The sequence below is a fragment of the Odocoileus virginianus genome, chromosome 7 (assembly GCF_023699985.2).
Source record: "Odocoileus virginianus isolate 20LAN1187 ecotype Illinois chromosome 7, Ovbor_1.2, whole genome shotgun sequence".
Classification (NCBI taxonomy): domain Eukaryota; kingdom Metazoa; phylum Chordata; class Mammalia; order Artiodactyla; family Cervidae; genus Odocoileus; species Odocoileus virginianus.
In genome coordinates this window covers 32,531,912-32,552,927 of record NC_069680.1, presented here as the reverse complement: position 1 = coordinate 32,552,927, position 21,016 = coordinate 32,531,912, and the positions used below count along the sequence as shown (strand labels likewise).

Below are 21,016 nucleotides of genomic sequence, written 5' to 3'. Positions count from 1 at the left end.
CCCTCCAGGGGCTGGTTTTTAAGGGAAAGACATCCCAGTCCGAGCCCACCCAGCGTCCCGGGACATTGCGTCGCCCCGCCAAGCCCTCCAGGGACTGGATTTTAAGGGAAAGACATCCCAGTCCGAGCCCACCCAGCGTCCCGGGACAGTGCTGTCGCCCCGTCAAGCCCTCCAGGGACTGGATTTTAAGGGAAAGACATCCCAGTCCGAGCCCACCCAGCGTCCCGGGACAGTGCTGTCGCCCCGTCAAGCCCTCCAGGGACTGGTTTTTAAGGGAAAGACATCCCAGTCCTTGCTTCTGTTAGAGCAGCTGCAGCTGGAATTTCAAAGCCTAAGCTGGGACAGCGGGAGGCATAAGAACCCTGCAGAGCCAACCAACCCCTCCTGTCCCTTGTCCCAGCCCCACCTTGGGTTCCCAGCTTTCCCAAAGAGATCAAGCAGCCTGTACTCACCTGTGTGGGGTCACTGCCACTGAAACATGCTCTTATTCATTCGCAGAAATTCACTGTTCTCAGGGACTTGACTTCTCCCTTGGTTCTCATTTGACAAACAGCCGAGAAGCAGGCCTCCCCTGTGGCTGACCTCAGGTGACCTCAGAGCCTGTCCTCCGGATGAGCCCCCCTCCACCCGCCATGACTTAGTACAAGGCTGTATGTGAGACGCCCGGGTCCCCCTTCCCAATGCAGAGAAGGCCCAGCTCTCCTTTCTGGTGTGGGAAGACGCACTATCATTCAGACAGTGGACACAGAACACAGAAGTGGCTACTGTAGCCGATAAGTCCAGACTTTAATACTTTGTGAGGTGGAGAACTTTGATATTCTAAGATTTAAAACAATCTTTATTAAAAACTGTACAGTAATTTACAAATGAGTAAAAATTCTCTGGTATATATATCATAGGAATCACAATACAAAAATATGTGTAAAATTCTGTAGTTGATCACCATACAAACCTATTTTAAGCCTCGGAATACTGTTTAGCACTGCACAGAACATCACGTGTTTAGAGTCTGGTTATTAAGGAATTGCTTCAGGGAACACAAACACTGCCTGGCACATCGCCATGAGAAAACAAGTCCTCATTTGTGTTTGCATAAATTCACAACAAAGCTTTTAAAAAATATACAGTAAACAAATATATGATTTGATACCTATATGTACAGCTTGATTTTCCTGAGCCTAAACGTAAATCCATTACTGTGTTAAAACATACAGTCCATCTTAAGGTCGATGACGCAGTGACGGTCAGCGTAGATTAATGTCCGACACCTCCAAACCCTCTCCCGGCACGCCCTCCCTCCGACTGCCGGCTGGCGTTCCCAGCCGCGTAAGGCACTCGGGGTGTCCTGAGGCTACAGGCTCCTCGAGGGCTGAGCACTTGAAGGAGAAGCCACGGCCCTTCAGCAACTGGAGCTTGAGACCACGGGGACGAGGTACACACGTGTCAACAAGGAAGCCGCAGTTGACATGGGTTCTGGTTTAGACGAACGAAAGCACGTGTGTTTTATGGATACTGTGCACGGGAATTCTGGTTTGGACAAATGAAAGCACGTGTGTGTTTTCCTAGACGTTGTGCGCACTGCGTGTGGTGACAGCTGTTAGGCTGCACACATCTGTTACACAGCAAACACTTCCGTGTTTCAACCTCTTCCTGACACTTCCTCTGTTTGAAGAGCTAAATAGAGAGCCCAAATATTCAATTCAATCCAGTCCACTGGTTTTGAATAAAAGGTACATTCTAGTATTTAGAAAATGCATATAATTTTAAAATACTTGAATTCTTCAGACGCTCAGTGGACTGGCAGGAATTAGTGACAAACACTCATGTTTGTCTCTTTCTTCTCTTTCTTTCCCATCTCTTTTTTTTTTTCAAAAGCCCAACCCTGAAATGCTGGATTTTGTAGTCAGATGAACAGAAGGTGCCTATGATACATGAGCAGAAACAATGGTGTCTGAAGAGAAGACTTGGCATCACAGCCCACTGTGTGCTTTGGGGAACATGCAGTTCCGAAATGCAGCTTGGTACATGGATTACTTAAAACATTCACTGAGCCATTTTCTCTTTCCAATGCACATCCTCTTTACATACAGATAATAATGACTTCATAAGCATTGGTACATATTTACATGCTTCTCTTTCCTGTAGAGTTTACCTCCTTTTAAAAATTACAAAGCTGTGATTGAGAATCTGGGATGTGTGGGCATATGAAGTACTCCAGACATATGTACAACAGGAAAATCATGATGACCCAAATAAACACGAGGGGTGTGAATTTGGGTTTAAAATGCACATTTTGGGATCCCAAATGGCCAGCCTCCATAACCGCTGTTCCTGGGCAGGTACACACTGCGCCGGGCAGGCCCTCAGGGAGTGGAGCTGTGGGGCGTCTCCTGATGCCTGCATCATACACTCCATCAGAATCACTCTGGGAGTTCATCCATAGCTCCACGGTGGCTTTCATTCATGCAAGTCTATTGTTTGCCATTTGCTTCTGAGTACAACAAATGTGCCAAGCTGGGCAGTCATTAGAACAAGACAAAAGAATGTAGGGAGGGTTAAAGCAGACTTTGGACTTGAGATACAAACCTGACATCAAGCTCAAATGGAAAAGCAGTGAACTGGCCCCATTTCTTGTCCAAGTGAATACATAACTGTGGCTTTAATGACAACAGAAAGGATGCATCCTTCTTGGACAAGTGTTGATTAATCGTGCATTGCCCAGCGGAAAACCTGCACCCACTAGAGAAAAGCACGTCTGTCTGATCCTGTAATCTTTCTCTCGATTCATCCTAGGGAATCAAGCCTGGTCTGGCTGCCTCTGTCATCTGTACCCGAGTTGAACGTTTCTTCCGACACAAATATAAAGTGAACCTAACACTTGCAGACAACACAGGCGGACCTCCCTCCAGCTCCTGGGCAATGTAGCTTGTGTTTCTTTTATACAATGTTGTCTGTTATGTTCTCACCTGGCTGCCCATCTCATTACCCAGTACATCAATCTATAAGTGCCTCAAAAGAGCTCAACCCTGTGTGTCTTCTGACAGAGCACGCGTGTGTGCACACACAGACTCATGCACACACACTGCACTACTGACAGCACAACCTTAGACTCAAGGGTGTGAGGTTAACAGAAGGACCACCTCCAAGCCACAAGTCGGGCTATGTCCCGGTGCAGGGAGGCTCTCCCAGGCTGTGGACCACGATGCTCAAGGAGTGGAACTCACGCCTTAAACTGGCTTCATCGACGTGCTGCTTCTCCTCTGAAAGAGTGAAGACAGATGTTTTCTGTTAGTGTGAGATAACTGAGCCCTGGCAGGGACTCCGGGCGGGGAAACGGTCTGGGGAAATGAAGGATGCTGGCTCCACAGGTGGACAGTCTGGCCCAAACTCGGTGCCATGCTGAGCCTCTGCCTGAAGATGCTCAGGGCTCTTCCCAGGAGCTGCGCGGCCACAGAGGTCAAGTGCTTCATGAGGTCACATGCAGACGCAGCCTCAGAGCTCCCTCCCACACGTGGGACAATGTCATTTAAGCCAAGTTTTTGTTTTTTCTCAGTACTTAGAAAGTGGGCCTCTGGTATGTGCCAATTCTTTCTTTTCACCTTTTACATCTTTAATATTTGGAAGAAGTTAAGAAGGTGCTTCCCAGGATCCACATCTAACAAGAAGGGGCGGGCCCTGGAGCAGCAGGCTGGGTGGGGTGAGGGAGGAGGGAGAAGGGGAGGGAGGAGGGGGGAGTGGAGGGAGGAGGGGGAGGGGAGGGAGAGAATGATGAGAGGGAAGGGGAGGGAGGAGGGGGGACAGGAAGGAGGGAGGGAGAGGGAGGGGGAGGGGAGGAGGGGGAGGGGAGGGAGGAGGGGAAGCAGAGGGAGGAGGGGGAGCGGAGGGAGGAGGGAGAGGGGGGAGGGAGGGGAGGGGAGGGGATGGGGTGGGTGGGGGGACATCCAGAGGTGGAACCTGAGGTCACAGACATTAGAAACTGCACAGAGTATTTTTGGTTTCTAATTGTTAAACTAAATTCTCAGTAAGGGGATACTCCACCGAGAAGAACGAACACTAGACGCAGTGGAATTGCAGTGAGCTCATCTCACTGGGGGTCACACCTCTCCGTTGACATCTCTGCTGAGTTCAAGTGACACTGCTTCTTAGGCCCTCCATCTGATCCGTTCCTAAATAGGTTCTATCAGTCCATCCACTTCGAGCTGTTAGAAAGGACCCTCTCACTTTGCAGATGGAAAGACGGAAGCCCTGAGATGCCAAGGGGCCTCCTGACGTCGCACCTCTGGGCTAACTAGAGCCAGGGCCCCGGCCACCTGCTCGCGGGCCTCCACCACATCACTGCCTCCCTGAGTTAAGATGATGACTGTCTGGGGTGTGAGCCGCACACAAATAAATACAGAACAAGAATCTTGTGGAAAATATTGTGTGGCATTCAAAAGTCACCCCCCAGCTTGAAGGGACAAGGTGACGGCATCCGGTTCCCTGAGGTCATGTGCCCCTTCTCCTGAGCCTGCCTGCCCTCCACTCTCACATCCACAGCACTGTGTCCAGGCCGGGCACCCTCTGCTCCCACCCAGGACTGCGGCACTGCACATGTGCACACACACACACGTGCACACATACAGAGGTGTGGTTCTGCTTCCAGACCTCCCCTCCCTCCTGACACACACATATGCACACATGTGCGCACACACACTCGGAGGTGTGGCTCTGCTTCCAGGCTTCCAGACCTCCCCTCCCTCCTGATGCACACACATGTATGTACACATGTACACACGCACAGAGGTGTGACTTCTAGACCTCCACTCTCTTCTGACCCCCAGTCCCATGTCCTCTTGGGGACATGGTGTCCTCCACCCCTCCTTTCTCTGGCCACTGGTCCAACTTCCCGACCGTCCCCGTCAGCCCAAGATCTCACCTACACTGAAGCTGCGCCAGGCCCAGGGCAGGCGAGTGTGGTCCTCGCCGGGGCCTGCCCTGGGCCTCCTGACCAGCGGGCTTCTCAGTCAGGAGCACCTCTGTGGCTGGAGCCGAGCCGCTGGCAGCACAGGGACCTGCCTGCCAGTTTGGCCCTGGACTGGCCTCGGGGAACCCGGCTTTTTAAACTCTTCCGGAGTTAAGAGGGCCTGCTCGTAAGCTAGCTGAAACTGTACAAATGGTGTGATTTATGACAAGCATCTGCCTCCTTCTGAGGTTGGCATTTTACAGGCAGGGGGTGCCCACATGAGTAGCCCCAATAAAAGCCCTGAGCTCTAAGCCTTAGATGAAACCCCCTCCAGCTCCCCAGCAGAGACACCACACATAGCCACATTTCCACGGTCAACGGAGCGCACTCCATGTGGCCTGCACAGGAGAATGTGTAGGAGCCTCCTTCTGGGTCTACCGGCCCTGCAGGACATCGCTGCACAAGATCTGAGCTGGGCCTCCATTCTGGGCTGCGTCCTAAGACTCCTGGTGGGTCCCTGGGCCTGCAGGGGGTTCTTGGGGATCCAGGAGCCCTCCCTTCCACTGTTTTCCAGAAGCCTGGAGGCTGTGAGGCTGCAGATCAGAGAGGCGTGGTCTTTGCCTCCGTGAGCACACCTGTCCACGTGCTGGGTCATTTATCTGACTGCGTGTTTGGGGCCAGGGCGGTCTGCGTGTGTTTTTGCCTCCGTGAGCACACCTGTCCACTTGCTGGGTCGTCAGTTATTTGACTGTGTTAGGGGCCAGGGCGGTCTGCATGTGTCTTGAGGTCCACACCAAAGGTATGTCCACACAGTGAGCGAGCCAGGTACATCCCAGCGTGCAGCGCTTCACAGAGAGGGGATAGGGCAGCGCCTGCACACGGACAAGGGTGAACATCGTGGGGGAGGAGGGACACGGGATGCATTGCTCCCAGCCCAGCGGGGCAGTGATGTCTCGATCAGGGTGGGCACCCAGAACCGCAGCCTCACCCTTCCTTCTGGAGGGAGGGGTTGTGATGTCATTTTTATAATGGGCTGCACTGGAGGGTGGGTGATATGGATTGAAGTGGTCGTTCAGGAAGAATGGTAATCAGCGTCACTAAGTGGGCTTATGTCACAGTCACCAAGATGGATGAAGGAAGGACAAGGGGGTAGGAGGGTGCGGGCCGGACACGACCCAGCTGGCAGCAGCGCTGTCTCTATGCTGGCACCCAGCCCCGTGGGCACAGAGATGTCAGAACCCTGCTCAGAGCTGCAGACGCAGAACGCTCATCAGTAACACCCATCGGCACACGCAAGTGCACTCAGACACACGGGCTGGAGACAGCACGCCGGTTTCTGTCAAAAGCGAGCCCGAGGCACCGCCCCGCCGTCTGTGTTTGTGCTGGGGATTCCCGCCGCTTCCTCAACTATCGGGAAACAAGAAGTTGTTGGCAGGGTGGCCAACCTTCCTGGGGTTGGAACCAATTGCAGGTGGGGGGCCTCATGTTGTCCAGAAATGCGCGCAGGGCAAGTGAACCCAGGTCCGAACACGGAGTGGGCCGGGCAGAGGCCCAGGGCCCAACTCAACAGGCGCGTGGCAGGGGCGAGGCCCTGCAGCCCAGATCTTTGCTCTCTGCCCCCAAACATCACCCCCACTCCAGGTCCCAGGGGCTCAGAACTAAGCCACGCAAATAGGCGTACGATCAGCTCATGGGACAGCGGGGGATGGGTTACAACCAGAAACTCTCCGCGCGAGCGCTACTGTTCTGGGAAACCATAGCCTAGCATTTCCAAACACAACAGAAACCAACAGCAACAAAAAACGTGTTTGGGGCCGAGGGCTTCCTTCCTTGAAGCTTGGACTTGAGGGAAATATGAAGAAACAGCTGGTCTCGCCCAGACCCAGCTGAGCTTCCACCCTGCCGCCCAGTCAGCTCTCTGCAGGGCCTTTCCATCAGAGGAGGACGGGGCTTCTATCAGCACCCCCGGGACCATCGACGAGGCCCTTCTCCCCGCGTCCCACAGGCAAGAGCCCACTGCAGGCGGGGCAGTCCACTCCAGCCCAGGACTATCCGTGCTCACACCATGCCTGGCTCATCAACTTGACTAGGCCAATGCCCAGACATTTGACAAACATCCTGTGTGTTTGGCGTGGGTGTAGGGGGGTGTTTCTGGATGAAATTAGCACTTGAATCCACAGGGTCAAGCCTGGCCAGTCCCAAAGGCAAACGTCCCAGGACCTGTGGAGGGCACGCTGTGGGCCTGGAATCCCAGGACCTGTGGAGGGCACGCTGCAGGCCTGGAATGACCGCACGGCTGAGACAGGCCTCCTGTTTCTAATCCCCAGACCATTGGGCAGAAGACCCGGCAACGGCTGCCCCATGCACGTGCCCAGCACACACACAGACCTGCACACACAACCACACACACAGATACACACACACAGCCACACACAGACCCGCACACAGAACCACACACACAGACCTGCACACACAACCACACACACAGACCTGCACATACAACCACACACAGGCCTGCACACACAACCACACACACAGACCCACACACACAGCCACACAGACCCACACACACAACCACACACAGACCTGCACACACAACCACACACAGACCCGCACACACAACCACACACAGACCCGCACACAGAAGCACACACACAGACCCGCACACAGAAGCACACACACAGACCCGCACACACAACCACACACACAGACCCACACACACAGAACACACACACAGACCCACACACACAGAACACACACACAGACCCGCACACACAGAACACACACACAGACCCGCACACACAACCACACACACAGACCCGCACACACAGAACACACACACAGACCCGCACACACAACCACACACAGACCCGCACACACAACCACACACACAGACGCACACACATAACCACATGCATAGATCCACACACACAACCACACACAGACCTGCACACACAACCACACACAGACCCGCACAAACACAGCCACACACAGACCTGTAAACACAACCTCACACAAAGACCCACACACACACAACCACCCGCACACACACAACCCTCGGTTCCTGTTTTGTTTTCCGTCTGGGTGACCAGGAGCTGCTCCCGCAGACCGAGAAGCTCTCCTCTGGTGCCGAATGCTCCAACAACGGCCTCTCTTAATAATGGCCTCGTGCTCACGCTCTGAAGGGGCCCACACTGCTTCAACCGAGAGGGCGACGTGACAAGCGCTAGACAGCTGGCCGCGGGCCATGAGCTGCCGTCGGACAGAACAGATCAGGCAGCAGAGCGCAGAGCGGGGGAGGGGACCGTCGCTTCCAGGCAGTGATCCCATTCTCCCTGAGCCCGCGTGCAAGGTCCCAGCAACATGAGAGAACAGCTCTGGCCGTCAGGTAAACAAAATTCTAAACAGAGGGAAAACAACTGCTCCAGAGCCAACAGGAACTGGAGGAGCTTGTCAGTATCCCCTGATATCAAGGCTTTATAGTTTGGACGACCACCAATGACCACAGGTGGGCACCCAGACGAAACTCCTGCACCAGCACATCAACAAACTTCAGGCGAATGTTCACAATGACGAAACCCAGATGCCCGTCACCGGGGCGGTGGAGTCCCACGAGGGCGTCCTGGAGCGGGACACGAAGACACGCGGGCCAGCGGATGGGTGAGTCTGAGCACCACGCAGTGGAGTGTGCTGCGTGTCCACAAGCATGACGCCTCTCACAAGGACTTCAAAAGCAACAACAGTGACACCCTTCAGAAACGTACTGTCTGCCACGAAGCTCTGCACCGGGTGCAGCCCCAGGGGTCGGAAGGCGGTTACCTCCGAAGGGAGAGGCAAGCAGGGGACCGGGTCAGAGGTTAGACGTCAGCGAAGCCAGAGATGTTATAAGAAACACCCAGCAGGCCCACTCCGAGCCCAGTGGCAGCAGAAAGCCAGGGTCAGGACGCATGCAAGTGTGTGCAGCAAAGAGCAGAGAGGAAGAACACTCCGTGGGAGGGCCGCGGGGTGTGTGTGTCTGTGTGTGTGTGCGCGTGCAGGCCTGAGTCAGCACGCAGGATGGCGGTGCCCTCTGGGCACCTTGGCCGCCACGCTCCGTGCAGGGCTTGTCAGCTGCCATCAGACCACAGCCCTGAGCCTGCTCCCTTCTCCACCCCTACCCCCGCCTTGGGGCTGGAGCCCAGGCTGACGAAGCCACCCAGACAGGGCCCCTCTGTGCCGGGTCTGGGGGCTCCATCACCCGCGGGCTGTTCCCGAGTTCAGCCCCCCGCCCCCAGCACGAACGGCCTGGGAGCTGCTGTCCACGCTTGGGTGAACCCTCTGGGAAGTACATAAACAGCTCAGCTTATACTTCTTCCCTTAAATATAAAACAACATACACAAATTAAGAAGACAATTTCATCAGGTCATGATGGAGACTATTACAGACATGGCTTGAATGAAGGCTTCCTCTCACGTGTGGGCGCAATGCCTAACTGTGGATGTTTGCTGAGCAAGACCGACTCCTCCCTGAATTTCAACAATGACAACAGCCATCACTTCTGGTCACTGCGTCTCAGCACAGCGTGAGCAGGCTCACAGGAGCGGGGCTCATCGGTATTCAGTGCCTGTTCCGCGACAGCTGTAAATCTGCCCTGCTGACAGCTGAGCCTCACATCTGAGGCTTCCAGACCCTGAGCTGGGCAGATGAGGCGCCTGGAGCCCCAGCCCCATCCCCAGGGACCCAGAGGGGACCAGGCATGCGAGCGCGGAGGAGCCGGCAGATAGCAGCTGTGACCCCCTGCCTCCCCGAGATCGATGACTCAGAGTCGGGGAGGACACTCCATCCAGGATGGGGCTGACTGCAGAGTGGGCTTGGTCCAGCCAAGCAGAAGGCATTTTACTCAAAAACAAGAAGAGTTCCTTATGGAGGGGGCGGGGTGGGAGGAGACGAGAGATGGACAACCACTTGCAAAAAATGTGCTTCGACCAAAACCATGCACCAAATGCAAACAGAAACTCAAAATGGGTCATAAATACAAATTTAAGACACAAAGTCACACAATTCCAGCAGGAAACACTGGAGAAAATACTGGTGACTTTGAATCAGGCAAGGTTTTCCGAGGCCCAATACCACACAACCTATTTAGTTTTAAGTTGACAAATCAGATTTTTACCTAAGAACTTCACTTCAAAAGATACTCTCAAAAGAAGAAAAAGACAAAAAAGAAAATACTTTTGCATTATGTATCTGACCAAGGGGCTATATCTAAAATGTAAAAAGGAGTCTTAAAACTCAATAATAAGAAAGCAAAGATTGAATTGTTAAAAATGGGCAAATGATTTCAATGGTCAGTTCACTGAAGAAGATACACGGAAGGAAAATCAACACACAACAAATGCCCAACATCATTAGTCATCGGTGGTGTTGGTTTAGTTGCTAAGTTGTGTCTGACTCTTTGTGACCCCATGGACTGTAGCCCACCAGGCCCCTCTGTCCATGGGATTCTCCAGGCAAGAATACTGGAGCCAGTTGCCATTTCCTTCTCCAAGGGATCTTCCTGACCCAGGATCACTGCACGCAGATTCTTTACCGACTGAGCTACCAGAGAAGCCCTCATTAGTCATTAGATAAACAAAAATTAAATGCAAAATAATAACCACTTTGCCCTCATTAGAATGAATCCCCTGCCCCACTAAAGACTGACCAGGTGCTGGAGAAAATGTGGAGTGGAAGGGACTCATACAGGGCAGCCACCGGTGAGACCCACAGCTCCAGGGAACGGAGTTGCAGGTAGCGAGAGGGGGAGGGCAGGGCTGGGTCTTGAGTGGGTGGCCTGGAGTTGGAAGCATCATTGTGAATTTGTGGTTTTATAATAGACACAGAGATGGCAGATGGAGGCACCGAAGATAGACAATAAATGACAGATAGGTGATAGATGACAGAAGACAGGTGACAGATAATAGATGCCAGATGGAGGACAGGGGAAGAAAGATGATAGACAAACGATAGATTATAGACAGGTGATAGACAGATGCATGGATGATAGTCAACAGATGATAAGTGATAGATAAATAGATGACAAATGATAGCTAAGCGATAGATAATAGATGGTACATAGATAGATGACAAGCAGAAACAAACAAAGAGGCGTGGCCACTCCCGCATCCGTGCAGAGAGGTGTTTCCAAGCTCTGCCTGAGAGGGCCTGGAAACAGCCAGCTGTTTCACCCCAGGAGCTGTGAGCACTCCCAGCCCTGAGAGGCTGGTTCCCCAACACCACTCCCAACAGAAGGAACCAGGCTCCTCGGAGAAGCGGTTGTTTCAGGCTTGGGGCAGGGGAAACACAAGATAAGCTTGCGCATCCTGCAGGGATGGAAAGTAAGAAGGGGCGCAAGGCACAGCAGGGCTCACGGGTCAGAGACACCAACACGATGGAAGCTCAGGCGCTTACCCTGCCACGGTCCAAGCAAGACGAGAATTAAAGACAGTGCTGGATTATAACCCACAGGACAAACTAAACACCCATGAGCACGTACTGCTGCATGGACTTGCATAAAGGAAGAAACGAGAGAAGGGGACAGGCCTTCTCCAGAGAAACATTCTAACGAAACAGAAGGAACATGGGAGTAGAAAGCCACATGAACCACCACGGCAGGACAGACTGATGTCGGCTTAGTAATCGGGTGAATGTTTAAGCAGGATCATCGTATTTGTTGGTCTCAAAGTGTCTCTCTCCAACACTACTTATAGTTACCCATGACACCTTTTCAGTGGAGAACCTGGTAGAACCTTGATCAAGGTTCCACTTGGAGGGACACGGTGTACGGACGCTGCGCAGCCTGACAGACACACTCAGAGGGCGCGTCATCCCGGGGCAGTGTTGCCAAGAATACCTAACCTCAGTCCCACCAGAGGAGCACGTCAGACAAGTCACACTGGAGAGCAATCCACAGAATAACCAACCGGCTCCTACCGAAGTGCCAGAGTCAAAGGTGATGAGGAAAACTGGGACAGACCAGGAGACGACGCGACATGGTGGGGGCTCCTGGAGCAAAAAACGCTTGTCTGGACAGAGAGGTGGACCAGCTGAGCTTGGACAGTGCGCTGTGACGACGTGAGATGGGGACGTCTGGGGGAGCTGGGGGAAGGGCTACAGGAACTTTATACTACCTGTGCACCTTTGAAGTCTGAAACTATTTTAAAGTAGAAGACTTTTTAAAAAGCTGATGGGAGAAAGAGGACACTTGCTTAGGAATCCAGTAACTTGTGTTGCACGAACTGCACCAAATGTGCACGGAAGCAGCCCCTCCCAGCGACGTCTCCAGTGAAGAAAGCCCCAGCCGCCCCACCACCCCGTCTGCTCAGCCCCTTCTGTGTCAGCGGTCAGGGCCGGTAAGGGCGACGACACAGAACATCCTGGATTTAGGCGTCAGCACTCTGATTGGTGAGACAGAACGTGATGGGGGCGTCCGCAGCCACAGATTCACAGCCCCAGCTCTGCACCCACAAAGCGGTCTCCTCCCCCCTCGACTGAGAAAATTCAAAGCATCATCGTCGCAGTGTGGCCGCCCCTGCCGCCCCCGTGAAGGCAAGCGTGGGCCGTGGGACCCCTCTCACTGAACGTTCACTACTTCTGCCCAGGGTGAGGACGGCTTGGTGCCAACTGCTTCACACAGTATGCTCCTACTTTGGCTGGTGACCCAGACCTCTCCCCCTGGCCTCTGGACGGCGGTGCTGGGTGGAGGGAAAATGTGCTCGTCCATGGGTCATTGAGAATGAGACCCTGGTCCCCACTGCGTGCCACCACCCAACAGCCCCGCGTGAGACATGCAGCCCAATTCTGTCCCTGCATGGTGATGCCCACCGCCCCCTACCAAGGCCACCCCAACACGAGCATCCTGGGAGCAGGAGCTGGTCCAAGTCCTGTCCAGGTCTCTCTCCAGACGTCCAAGGGAGCCTCCATCAACACCCAGGTCCTGGAGACTGCCTGGCCCCAGGGAGGTCATGCCTGCCCAGCGCTCCCACAGCCGACCCTCACCTCAGGCACCCAGTCATCCATACCCAGCCCTTCTCTCCTCCACAGGTGAGACCTGCTCATGGTTCTGGGGCACCGACTGGCCTTCCAAGCCCCGGCGGGACCCCATGCCCCGCACACAGCAAGACAGACTGCAGAGCTGGGCTGGCTCTCTAGGGGGAAGCTGTGGGGAAGATCTCAAAGGGGCAGAGGCAATCCTGCCGCTCCGGGGCCCTTCCAGGGACTCTGCACCATCCCTTTTGACACAGCATTGCCGCGGCCATGTACGGGGTTCACTGTCCTTCACAGGCTACAGGTGACCTCTGAAGCCAGGCTGTGACAGTGGGTTGTCCTCGTCAAGCACTTGCCTTCACACAACACGGCGCAGCCCGCATACCTCAAGTGACTCTGAGCTCCAGGGGCCACAAGATCCAGGAATCCTGAGCTCCAGGGACCCCAAGATACAGGGACCCTGAGCTCCAAGAATCCCAAAATCCAGGGACCCCAAGTTCCAGGAATCCCAAGTTCCAGGGACCCTGCGCTCCAGGAATCCCGAGCTCCAGAGACCCTGAACTCCAAGAATCGTGAGCTCCAGGAATCCTGAAATCCAGGGACCCCAAGCTCCAAGAATCCTGAGCTCCAAGAATCCCAAAATCCAGGGACCCCAAGCTCTAGGAATCCCAAGTTACAGGGACCCCAAGCTACAGGAATCCTGAGCTCCAAGAATCCCAAAATCCAGGGACCCTAAGCTCTAGGAATCCCAAGTTACAGGGACCCCGAGCTCCAGGAATCCTGAAATCCAGGGACCCCGAGCTCCAGGAATCCCAAGCTCCAGGGACCCCGAGTTCCAAGAATCCTGAAATCCAGGGACCCCGAGCTCCAGGAATCCCAAGCTCCAGGGACCCCGAGTTCCAGGAATCCTGAAATCCAGGGACCCCGAGCTCCAGGGACTGGGCCTTGAAGGGGTGCTCAGGTTGGAGGGCCCACTGTGGACCAGGATGGGGGACCAGCGGGAGGCTGTGCCCGTGCGTCCCTGGCCGGGCCCAGGCCCCGCATCAGGCTGACTGCACGTGGCTTCGAGAGACGGGCTTCCTTAGAGGAACCGTGTGAAAGAGCTGAGTGTCTTGAGGCCCCTTCTAAGGAGCGGGCGGTGGTCTCACTCGGGCCTCTGCTCTGCCTGACTCCCTTCTCTACAGGGGGATGCGTCTTGGGGGGCCCTGCAGCCCCACTGTCAGAGGTTCAGCTGGCTCTGCGATGGGACGGGGTGGGGGAGACGGAGCCCCTTATCATTCCTACAGACCCAGAATACAGAACTGCCCCCCGAGCCGCTCACGTCACCCAGAAACATGTGGAGAGGAAAGCTCCCCAGGAGCGCCTGGCCATCCAGAGTCTGACCCCGCCCTGGGGTTGGGGGGAGGTGATGCCCTGGGGGCCCAGGGAGGCTGCTGAGCTGGAAGTCAGGGCCAGAGAGAGGGGCTGCTCCACAAGAAAAGGTTTCGGAGTTTCTGGGCCCAGCAAGATGGGGTGGGCAGGCAGGTCGAGAGGCCTGGGGTGCAGGGTGGGGCTGGGTTGGCAGGAGGGGCCGGGTGCCCTCTTCTGCTGGGAGCTGTGCTGAGGCTGCCCCTGTGGCTCAGGGACGTGCCCTGTGACCCCACACGGGCCCCTCGGCTGGCCATGTTGGGGAGTGTCCTGCGTCTGGGCAGAGGACACCCACAATACAGTCAGCACCTCTGGGACCGCCCGGCGCCCACCTGGCCCTCACCCGCCCGAATAGACAGCAGGGCTCCCGCTGCAGGCCAGCATCCCAGCAAACTGAACCCACACCTCAGAGGGGCCGACCTGCCCCCACCCCAGGAGGTGGGATCCCGCAGACCCGAAGGAGGTGAGTGGGCGTCCCAGGGGTGACAGCTGAGCCTCACCTGCTGCCAGCTGGGCGTCAGCCCCCTTCTCAACCGCAGACCTATGGGCGCTGTGGTCCTTGCCAGGCACTGCCCCTGAAGCGTGAAGGCTGCAGCTCTGGGCCGGGCGGCTTCGGCCACACTGGGCCTGCCTCCGCGGTGCCCGGGTCTGCGCCGCTCGAGACGGCCTCTGGCCCCTGTCTCCAGTGAGGCCCAGCCCTGTCCAGCCACCCCACCCTTCTCATCCCAGCTCCCTCCACCGGCTCTCAGTCCTCGCTCTGGCCAGTCCCTCGGCGGGACTCAGGGCGGGAGGCTAGTGGCACCGTGGCATCCACAGTTCTGTTCCCACTAGCGACAGCGTCTAACACAGCAGGGTGGCCGCATGCGTCAGTCGGCAAGTGCCCAGGACCCCAGTGGGCGAGTTGCAGCGTCTTCACAGCTGGCCTGGCGACCCAGGGAACCACACTGGAGATGCTCCATGAGCCGCCCGGGTGCCCTGGACGAAGGTCCCCATCGTGGCAACAGCCCTGCCGCGGCGTGCTGCCGGCCACCTGCGTTGTTTCTGGGAGTCCGCCCTCTGCTCTGACTCACGTTGTGGTTACTGAGGGAACCAGGGGGGGCGGGGGCTGCACCTGCCCGCGGGGGCCCCGCAAGGCCCCGTAACTGGGGCTGGGGGGCTGTGTCCCCAGCAAGGACCTGGGGTCCGCAGCCAAGACCAGGTCTCTCCAGAGAAGCCCAGTCGGAGAATGAGTTCTCATTCTGGCTCATCAAAGTGGACAGTCCCCGCGGAGGCGCTCAGAGGCCCCTCTCCCTCCTCCTCGACGGCAGGGGGTCTGCAGATGCCAGCTTCCCCCGAGTCTTCAGGGACGAGATGGGGCGCCTCGCTCTGCTGCCCGGGCACCCGCCGCTCTCCCGTAAAGTTGGAGGAAAGGGGGGCTGGAGGGAAAGAGATGCAGGATATCGGTCAGGGGGGTGGCAGGGCGAGCGGGAAGGGGCTGGAGGGGCAAGGGCGTGGGGAAGGATGGCTCTGCTCCAGAGGAAAGGCCCTCTGGCGGGGGGCAGCGCCCACAGACAGAGACAGGATGACGAGGTCTTGTTTGGGAAGGAGGCAGTGGTCAAGCTTTCCCATGCACCTCGGGCTGAAAGTCGCAGGCACGATGTCACAGCCTAGGATGACTGTGACGTCCTGAGTGAGCCCAGCTTGTCAGGAAGGCGGGGGTCCTGGCCGAATCTCCAGTGTCACCCCAGATCATACTTGATACACAAAGGACAAAAGTCACCAAACCCCAGCGCTGCCTCCTGCCGAAGTGCCTGGAGCAGAGAACTGGGAGCGTGTGCACACATCTCTCCCCCAGGAGGCCCCTCGGGGACTTTCTCCAGGAAGGCGAGCACCCCTTCCCCTCTGATGATGGCAGACCCTCCCCTCTAGGACCTGTGTGGGCTCTGGGTGTCGCCTCCAGGAAGCCCCTCCTGCTTATGGAAAGAGGAGGCCCTGCTGGTCCCCAGGACGTGGACAAAATACTCACCACGCCAGAGTGCCCAGGCGAGCTATGACCACAGAATGAAAGCTAAGGAGAAAAATAAGAACAAAAATAGAAACTGAAAAGGAAAGGGGAGGGCGGAGACATGGAAGGAAAGAAAGAAAAGAGAGTTTGTAGAGTTTCTGGCAAGAACGAACGTGTGACCACAGACAGAGCAATGCAGAACAGCTGGCCGGGGGTCAGGAGCAGGTCCTGGCGCGCCGTGTCCAGTGGGTTAAGGGCTGAGCTGCCAGGGGCCGTGAGGATGCCTGGGTCTGAAGTGACCACGCTGTCTGTCCCTGGGGGCTGTGCCCTGGGGCCCCACACCGTCCAGAGGACAGTAAGGAGGGAGCCTCTGCCGGTCACCTTGCCTCTGGGTTGGGGGGAGTGGGGACCGGCCCATCTGGACCTGTCGCCGGGTGATGGTGAGGGTGCTAACTGGCTATAATGATGATGGAAGTCTTACGGATGGAAAGACGTGCCAAGTGCCAGGCAAACACCAGCACTCCGGGACAATATTTTGGTTTCAGTCCCACTGTAAGTGATAAAGCACAGCCAGCATGCTGAATAGATTTCACACTCAGAAACCCTCCTTTTTGGTTGGGGGCGGGGCCCGGCCAATTTAGACACAAGAGAAAATCTGGCCGCAGTACAGCTGCTTGGAAAAGCGGAGACTCTTCAGCTAGATTAAAAGAGTAAACACCCAATTTAAAAAATTCGAGCATTTAATACAAACAAATGCTCTCACTTTAAGATGCAAAAGGAGGCAGGGACTGCACCGCCTCCAGGCTGTGCACTGCCCTCCCCTCCCCTCCCCTCCCCAGCGCCCAGCCCCCGCGAGCCCGGTGCCTCTAGGCACCCACCCAGGGGGCAGGCACGCCTCCTCTCCCAGGTTCCTCTCTGCCTGGCAAGTCGTGCCCCACCCACAGGGCTCCAGGGGCGTCACGGGCTCGGATTTGCAAGTTCCCACCAAGACTGTCCGGCAGATGGCGGCAGAGTGCCCACGGAAGGGGCTGGTTTGGTCCATAGGAGGGTGGGCAGGGCGGGGGCGGGGAACCGGCTCCAGGGGCTGCGTGCGGAGGGGCCGCCCACCAGGCTCCTCTGTGCCCAGGGTTTCCCAGGCCTGAATATGGAGTGGGTTGCCAGTTCCTTCTCCAAGGGATCTCCCCAACCTAGGGATTGAACCCACGTCTCCTGCATTGCAGGCAGGTTCTCTACTGCTGAACCAGGAAAGCCCACGAGAAGCCATTGAAACATCCTAAGTCACACACACAGAAAATTTAAATTAAAAATAAAATAAAACATCCAACTGTCCTAGAACTCAGAGAAACCCCCAGGAAAGAGCCAGGCTTGTCCCCACAGGCATTCCATCCACCCTGGATGGGCACTCTGTCCTGGACTCAGAGCCCGGGGTTGGGGGAAGGGCTGGCGGTCCTCCCTGACCCCGAGCCACATGGCCCCAAACCAGCTGTACCCCAGCACCCACGGCTTCCCAGCTCAGCAGCCACAGCAAAGCGCTCGCACGAAAGGGCCCCGGTCGCTGGGCCACAGGCACCTCCGCAGCTGGGACACGGAGGCCGTGAGAAGCACGGTCCCGGGGGTGGCGTGGCTGGGTCATCAAGGACAGGGTGTTCCCAGACCCCGTGCTCCAGCCCCTGGTTCGGAGCCTCTTTCTGCCCGACAGCACCCCAGCCTCAGACCAGTGCTGCGTGACGCCAGGAGCTACCGCCCGCCTCTGTGTGTCAGCCCCGAAGTTCACACTGACCTTCCTTACCTTTTCCTCCAGTTCCTTTATTTGTCTCTTCTGGGCTTCTATTCTTTCTTCTAATTCTTTAATTCTCTGCAATGTTTAAAGGAGGAAAATCCTCAATAACCAGAATATTTGGGAAACCAAGTGGGAAAAGATCCCTCAGGATCTTCACCCATGCACTCGGCAGGCAAATCCCACAGAGCAGCTGTCACACCGGCCTCGGGGAGCAGGTGGGGCCTTGGGCTGCCCTCCCCACCGACTTCTGGGGCCTCGGCTGAAACGTGCCTGCCTCAGTTTCTCTGACACAGCCTTTCTGAGTCTGCTCTTAGCGCCAACAAAACAGCAGGTACCCCCCCCACCCCTTCCCCAGCCACATTCCCACCTCCTGCACCTTCAGATCACAAATCACAATGCTAGAGCCCAAGCAAACGGTAAGGGCCCGATTCATGGTCCTTCCCAGACGTCGCCACAGCAGTCCAAGGAGCAGACTGAAGGGTCACAGAGCCTGTCACGGGGAGGACTTTGCTGTCGAGGCTGACCCCACAGTTGGAAAGCCTAGTCTTCATTGTGGTGCACAGTCAGTCAGATGGACATGTATATCCATGCCTGACCTGGATGCCTGGCCTAGACCCTGGATGCACCTAGACTCTGACACTGCCCATCTGATGGGAGTGAGGGGTCCTCACACTGACCACTTTGGATCTGACAGCAAGGGTCCTGGTAGCAAACAGTCCTCTGGTGAGACGTCAGCCCTGACACTCACAGGACACCTGAGTTCACTAGTTTATCTGAACACGGAACACAGCCACGAGGCTCCTTCCAGGCCACACCACACACACAGGGGACTGGAGGCAAGTCTTACACACGAAGGCTGCTAGTCTGCCAGCATCCCTCATCCCCCCTTAGAAATTAACTGGCCAGAAAAACGGACTGGCCAGACTGGCCCAAGGGCCCCAAGTGCCTGAAAGTCAGAAGAAGGTTCCCAAGTCCCAGGTCCAGGAACTGCTCACTGTCCCCCAGACAACACCTTCTCTGGATCTTACCATTGAGGGAGGAGCCAGGGAAGAGACTGGTATCGGGGTCCCGGAAGGGGTATGTACCACCCAGAGGCCTGGGCAGGACAGCCCAACAGGCTGGTCTGGAGGGACAGGCAGTCTGGGAGGATGGCCCCCCGTGGGCAAGGCTAGTGGAGAGGAGGGCCACTGGGCGCATGGGCACCTGGGAAGGCTCGGCCAGTGGAAAGTCCTGGCCAGGAAGGTATGGTCCTTGGAGTAATGGCCATCAGAAGGCGAGGCCATGAGAAGGCCTCCCCCAGCCCGGCAACCCAGGCCCCGTGGCGCCCCGCCCCTCCCATAGGCCCCTCCCATAGGCCCCGCCCCGCGGCGCCACGCCCCTCCTGTAGGCCCCGCCCCTGTGGCACCACGCCGCCCTCGCAACGCCACGCCCCTCCCGCACCTGCTGCGCCAGTTGCAAAAGCTCCATGCGCTCCCGCAGGATCTGGGCGTCCCGCTCGCGCAGCTCGCTCATGACCTGGCGCTTCCACTGCTCCACCGCCACCCCGAGCTTCTCACGCTCCTCCTCCGACAGCAGCTCGGCTACTTTGGCCCCGGCCTCCTGCTGTAGGGCATCGTACAGCATGGCTTCCAGCTCCAGGATGTGCTGGGGATGGAAGCGGACACGTCAGGCCCCGCCTTCTTCCCTGAGGACTGCCTGGGGCCGAGGTACCCCGCCTGGGAGCCAGGACACCTCCGGACCAGCCCAAAGAGGGGACTGCTGCCTCCTGGACCAGTTAAATGATTTCTGGAGGGTGGAGCCAGTCCAGGAGTACTTATGTCAAGAGCATCCCTTCCTGCGATGTTTAAGGTGCAATGAAACATTAAGGACGTCGGGCTCAGCAGAATTCAAAGCTGCAGTAGGAGGTCGGCCAAACGGGCCATGGACTGGGCAGGCATCCCTTGAGAAAAGACCACAAAGGCTTCTTCCTTTGCTCACAACTTCACCAAACCCTGGGCTTCTGAGTAGCTAAAAGGAGGAAGGACGGTCCCCACGGGTTTGTCTGCAGTGATGCAGAGGGGCCAGGCTGTCAGCTCTGTGGCCCCAGCACCGCCTGTGGGGATGACTCCTGCCCCCAAAGAAGCGTCAAGTCCTAACCCCTGGAATCTGTGAACATGGGTCATTTGGAAATAAGGTCTCCATAGATGTCAGCCAGCACACCTAAGATCAGACTGGGTTAGGGGCCTCGATCCACTGACTCATGACCTCAGAAGAAGAGGGGATTGGTGACAGTCATTGATGATGAGGGGAAGCCAGGTGACGACAGAGGCAGAGACTGGGGTGGCGTGGCCACAAGCCCAGAACAACTGAGGCCCTAGGAGCTGGAATAGGCAGGCGGGCCTCCCCTGAGTCCTCTGACAGGAGCATGGCCCAGCCAGCGCCTTGGGGTCAGGCTTTGGGCCTCCAGACTACGGTGCACACGCCTGCCCCACGTCCCCTCCCTTCTGTCTGTCTGTCTGTCTGTCCTCCTCCCTGCTGCCTGCACACAAGGCCTCACCTTCACCTCATGCCCCGCGTGCCCAGCCTCTGCCTGCCTCACAGCTTCCTCTCCTCTGTCCATGGCACGGCTAACGGCGCCCCGCCCGCAATGCCTGGGTGTGCTGCACTGCCCTAGGCTTCACTGCACGAAGCCCTCCAGGCCCCCCTTCCAGGCAGCAGGCACCCTTGTCAGCCCTGGCTCATGGTGAGGATGCTGAGGTGGGCTGCAGAGACCCCTGGGCTGGACCAGCTGCACCGGGCCTGCTGGGGGAGAGCAGGGTTCAGACACGGGGGGCTCAGCCCAGCCCTTGCGCCCCCGGGGGCTCATCATAGAGAGCCTGCTAGGCTGCTGCTCCCCGTTCAGTCAGTAGGTCGTGTCCG

At 56.8% G+C, this 21,016-nt stretch overlaps 1 protein-coding gene across 41 annotated transcripts in view; it reads right to left on the bottom strand.

Annotated features, from left to right (window-relative positions):
* Positions 1-758: 758 nt before the first annotated feature.
* JAKMIP3 (Janus kinase and microtubule interacting protein 3) overlaps positions 759-21,016 on the bottom strand; it is a 91,137-nt gene continuing 70,879 nt past the window's right edge. For 20 of the 41 annotated variants that reach the window (XM_070470455.1, XM_070470451.1, XM_070470450.1 and 17 more), the window contains 5 exons: positions 19,559-19,762; positions 18,128-18,193; positions 16,360-16,401; positions 14,855-15,769; positions 759-3,260 (listed from right to left, as the gene is read on the bottom strand). In XM_070470455.1, the coding sequence (XP_070326556.1) occupies positions 15,629-15,769; positions 16,360-16,401; positions 18,128-18,193; positions 19,559-19,762 (453 nt within the window). In that variant the 3' untranslated portion in view covers positions 759-3,260; positions 14,855-15,628. Of the gene's footprint in view, positions 3,261-14,854; positions 15,770-15,966; positions 16,088-16,359; positions 16,433-18,118; positions 18,194-19,558; positions 19,763-21,016 lie in introns of those variants that run through there. The other 21 variants (XM_070470470.1, XM_070470473.1, XM_070470472.1 and 18 more) reach the window with 7 other exon arrangements.